General features: G+C 43.1%; 1 protein-coding gene across 1 annotated transcript; it reads right to left on the bottom strand.

Annotated features, from left to right (window-relative positions):
- Nucleotides 1-4,787: 4,787 nt before the first annotated feature.
- EDB93DRAFT_1080411 (uncharacterized protein) lies at nucleotides 4,788-5,054 on the bottom strand (the record flags this gene model as incomplete). The annotated part of the gene is made up of 1 exon (XM_041445533.1): nucleotides 4,788-5,054. One exon carries the CDS (start codon nucleotides 5,052-5,054, stop codon nucleotides 4,788-4,790), a length of 267 nt encoding a protein of 88 aa, XP_041310508.1.
- Between the last annotated feature and the right edge of the window lie 295 nt (nucleotides 5,055-5,349).

Genomic DNA, 5,349 nt, shown 5'->3' on the forward strand with positions numbered 1-5,349 from the left:
ATTGCACACTTGCTGAAGAAAATTTCCTCAGGCACTGGACATATCCCCATGAACTCAATCGATATTGCTGCCATGGAAGCAACTTTTGGGATTATCGACCAAATGTTGTCTGAGTTCTCGCCTCCATCTCGCTTAAGGACAGGTCCATTTATCTATTTAACACACACAGTTGACCTTCCTCCACATCATTCTGTCTGCCAAACACTGCCAATGACCCCATTCTCTACTCCTGCTGTTGACACCATGAACATTAGGGACGTTCAAAGTTGGGCGCCCACGCCCACCGCCCACACCCACGACCCCCCTCGCCCATATACCACTACCCATTTTGTACTTGAACGAATGTATTATATAATCAATGATAACTTAACACTGTCCGAAACCACATTACACTCAATGGCACGTCTCCGAACATCACACGAGCAATACCTTCACTCATATCTCTTGCTTATGGTTCTTCGTACTTTGTGTCAGCCAGATATGACACTCGAAGAGGCAGCAGTACAGCAGCATTGTGACTTATCTTGCATTCTTGCTATTCAACAAACTCGTTATCTACAAGAGCGCTCCCCTGTTGCAAAAGCCAGCACCCTGCACATTGCTTGGGAATACGCAAAATCTCCATCTGATCATAATCACTTTATTCACATGCTCCGTGTTTCTCCAATGACGTTTCAAGTCCTGCTCAATCTAATTGAAGGTCATCCGGTTTTTTTCCAATAATTCCAACAATGCACAGGCGCCTGTTCAGACTCAGCTTGCTGTCACTCTCTATTGAATGGGTAGATATGGCAATGGTGCCTCGGTACTGGACATTGCTCGCCTTGCAGGAATTTCTGAGGGTGCAGTAGAGTTGTTCACGCAACGATGCTTCCGTGCAATTCAATCTCTGCATGACACTTTTGTATGCTTACCAACTGCTGAAGAAAAGGAGGTTGAGAAATCATGGATAGATGACTGGCTCAAATTCCAAGGAACTTGGAGGGAAGGTTGGGTGATGTATGACGGAACAATTGTTGTTCTGCATACTAAGCCAGGCCTCAATGGAGATGAGTATTACACACGAAAGTCAAACTATGGACTGAATCTACAGGTACTATATCACACAGTTTTTTTAAATAATATTGAAGTGCTTTGACAGGTTGGAAATTTGCCGTCCAATCTTCGTATTGTGGACTATGCACATGGCCTGACTGGTTCTGCCCATGATGCCTCTGCCTTTAAGCATACTGCAGCTTCAAAACATGCAGATTGGTTTTTTAAAGGCAATGAGTTTGCCTGGGTAGACTCTGCATATCCAGTCAGTAGTCATACCATTCCAGTCCACAAGCGTCCTGCTTCTCTCATCCCCGAGAATGCTCTATTTGATAGTGCAGTAGCCCATCTCCGAGTACGTTCTGAGCATTGCATGGGAGCTCTGAAAGCGCGCTGGCAATGCTTGCGGGGGCTTCGGGTGACCATTACATCAAAGCACCATCATCGGGCAGCATGCGACTGGATTACGGTGGCCATTATCCTGCATAACCTTGTGATAGATGTTGAAGGAGGAGTACAAGGGGCACACTTTGCTGGGATCCACACTCACACTGATGAACAAGAAGATAGAGGATTGCCTGATATCCTTCCAGGTCAAGTGATTGGGAATAATGGAGAACTGAAGCGACAACAGCTTGTAGAAGAGTTGATGGCATTTCGACAAATGTAACAGAAGTATTTGTTGAACTACTATTAACAAGTATATATAATAGAAAGGTGTTAAGGAGTGACTAGAAGTTAACCATAAGGCAAAAAAAATTATCAAGAGGCGAAGGCAGAAATTATACCGAGACTCGTCAAAGAAATACCCTAATCCCAATCTGGCCAATCTGGAGAGTAACGAGCACGCTTCACAGGCTCAGCCTTGTCATGCATCAATTCACGGAGCTTTTCACGATACTCGTCAACATTCCAAATACCAGCCTCGAACTCTTTGAGCAGCAATTGGTGTTCTTGAAGCTGCCTCTCTGCTGTAGCACGAGCATTAATAGCATCTAAACTGGCCCTTATATATATGAGTAAGGTTAATTGAAATATAAATAAATAAAATGTACTTCTGCATGTCAATGAGTGTCTCGTCAAGGGTACGCTTCTTCGGCACCTTGGAGATCCGTTGTCTCGCTTTGGTGAGACTGTCTTGTAACATTGACGAAGATTTCGGGGCTCGCTTAGTTGTTGGGGTAGGGGTTGACTGCGAAGATGGGGGAGGATCATTCTCCTTGTCGTCGACATCATAAAGAGGTTGAGAATAGTCAGAAGGATCTACAATAGTATCGAAAGGAGACTCAAAAGATGGGGAGATTCCACGGTGTGCAGCCTCGTTCTGAAGGGCTGTGTGGAGGCTCTGGATCTGTGAAAAATTCTCCGATGCAAGTTCTGGCCCTTCGTCATCACTTGGAGGCTGGTAGTGCACAGTCTTCCTGCCATGCGGGCCGATACCAGTGGTGATGGCTATTGGAGTGACATTCGGACGAGAGGATAAGATTCGATGAAGAACAGGAAAGAATTTGAATTGCTCAACAATCTCATCTGTGTCATGTTAGAATTATTCTGGCGGAAAATAAGTAACATACCCCAAATACACTGTGCTTTCGGAGTTGTGGTTGTGTTGGGTCCATCAGCAGGGACATAGCATTCGAAAAATTCATTGTCGGAGACATTGCCATTCACATCAGATTGGACCCCTTCACCAGTTGTTCGGAGACGTCGAGCATGCACCTTGTATTTTTTTGTTAAGCTGAGCAGAATTGTAAGCTGAAAAATAGTGAGAAAAGCACAGCACTCACTACTCATACTTTCGTTTGACTCGGTCCCCCATTGCGACAGCATTCTGGCTGTGCAATTGCGGGAAAACGGCAGCCGCCATGCGCTGATACACCATCACTTTGCTATCACCTGACGTGTTCTGACACAGAAACATCATATCTCGTATCATATATGACAACTTTGACTCACTTACTTCGCCCTTCTTCCGTTTGCCTAGAAGCATGACTCTGTTCTCCGATAGTTCAATCTGCGCCAATAGCTGCCAGACCAAGTCATCAGTCCAGACAATCTTCGGGATTGTGACGCCGTTATCCTTCTTCTTCGCCATATGCGCAGATCTGATTGATGGTGAGTGAAGGTAACAAACCAATAAATTTTCAGAATTACTTTGTATTATCTAATTATGCAAACTACATTTTAGGTGACGACGTGTGGGCGAAGGGGTCATGGGCGTGGGCGGTGGGCGTGGGCGCCCAACTTTGAACGTCCCTATTGACAATCCAGCTGATAGGATAGAGCCTGGAGAGTACTCCTCTACTCCCAGACCCTTCAGGTCTGGTCGAGGATGTCCTAGATATTATTATAGAGGGAGAAGAAGGCATAATCACTCTCCTCAACAGCAAGAGCATGACTCTAATGTCCTCAGTGCTTTCATGCGCTTCTTCAGTGCCAAGGCCTAAGCCAGTAAGCACCTTCCAAGGCATTTCCCTGCTCCTCATTCTTATTACTGCCATCAATTAGAGGAATTAGCAACTAGAAAAGAGGTGCATGCCTTCAATCAACAGATTAGAGCAAGTATATGTACTCCCTTCCCCCTTACCATCCTCCTAGTCGAAATCTCACTATCAACTATCATTGTCACCAGAGGGATCTTCGCTCCGGGTCCGAGCATCCCTAATGGGCACCTTATGCTGTTGGTGCACCAGACAAACATTCATCCACAGCTGCTCAGGTTATTGCTGATATCACCAGCAATGCTGAGGTGATCCTTGCCCCTGCTCTCGCCTCAATTGTTGCTACTCCTGACCCTAGACCAGATATAAATGAAATTATAGCAGCAGCTAAGCAACTCAATCTCAAGCAAGCTGCTCATTTGCCTGGACTCATCTCTGAGAACATTTTTGATAGACTAATTCCTCTCGCCATTCTATTGAGCAATGTGCTCATCCTGTTCTTACTCCTAGCTGCTTTTGCCTTGATGAGTATACCTCACAAAGTATAATGAGCTCAAATCACCTAAAGAAAAGGTTATCTCAATGGACATGACCTAGAGGACATATATGATTCTTGCTAAAAGCCATCACACTACTTTAGTAGGTGATGGCAACCAATATCCAGTGTTGCCCTCATAGTTCTAGTATCTTTTTTTTCTTCCATACTATTCTCTGCCTACAGTATATAAGCAGCTTATTTAGTACTTATAGGACATTTGATCTTTCTCCCACGAATAGACTTGTATTTGGACAGTTACCTTGTCTGAAGCCTGAGTATATTCGACATCACATGTATTCACTTTCAAAGTGTTACACTTCCTCTTGTATTTAGTTTTTGTGCACTTGTTTGAAAATGTATTGCATTGCAATTGTGATAGGTTTAACTTATATCTTCTTTTTTTGCTCTTATTTTCAACTTATCTGTGCTTAATTCACTCTTGTTGCAAGGAAAAAAAAACATTTGCATTTTAACCAAATAAGACAATTAAGTAGGTAGTGAGAGTGATAAGTACTAGTAAATCGAATAAGTGTGAAACTGAAAATGAAGCAAAACATTGAAACAAACAAAACAAATGGTATGATGACATTAGTACAAAGTCTCAGCACTGCTAACAAGATGGTAACAGCAACAACTTGAACTTTGAAGCATAGTACAAATGAGCTACTAGTAGTAGTAGTCAATTGTGAGACAGTAGATAGTAACAAGAGCAAAGAACATTACCTCTAGAAAATGTAGGCTCACTCATCTTCAGATTCATTGTCCATGTTCATTCATGTACTATGTCTCTTTATGATCAGATTCTGTGTGAGCTCTAAGTTTTGGAAAATAACTGAGTCTAGTAAGTAGTTGATAGACATGATATAAGATCTAGTGTATGCACCCCAATTGGCATCTGAAAACACCAATAGAACACTACTCTCTTTATCCATTGACAGATTAATGTCTACTGGAGTCTTGTTGTTTTGACTGTTGCCAGTGGTGTCAATATTCCTCAGAAGCATACTTCTTTTGAAAAAGAGTTTGATAGCATGTTCCATCTAAACATAGAGTAAGTCAACTGAGGAGAGGAAAATAATACATGCTGCTGCTGTACCCAGAGCGAGAGTATCCTTTGAGTGTTCAGTCATTGTATCATTCATTCCTGACAGGCTAACAGCACCAGACATGGTATACAAGGGCCTGCACAAGGAGGTCAGACTGGAATGGTTTGGACATTTATCTGTCCTCTGTGATGTCCTCTATGATGTCCCCAAACAAAAAGCAGAGCCTTTTGAACAAGGCTGATGTGAAATCCTAATGGTCCTAATTAGTATTGAGAACTTCCTGCAAGAC

This window comes from Suillus bovinus (assembly GCF_016758785.1).
Source record: "Suillus bovinus strain UH-Sbo-P2 chromosome Unknown EDB93scaffold_11, whole genome shotgun sequence".
NCBI classification, from domain to species: domain Eukaryota; kingdom Fungi; phylum Basidiomycota; class Agaricomycetes; order Boletales; family Suillaceae; genus Suillus; species Suillus bovinus.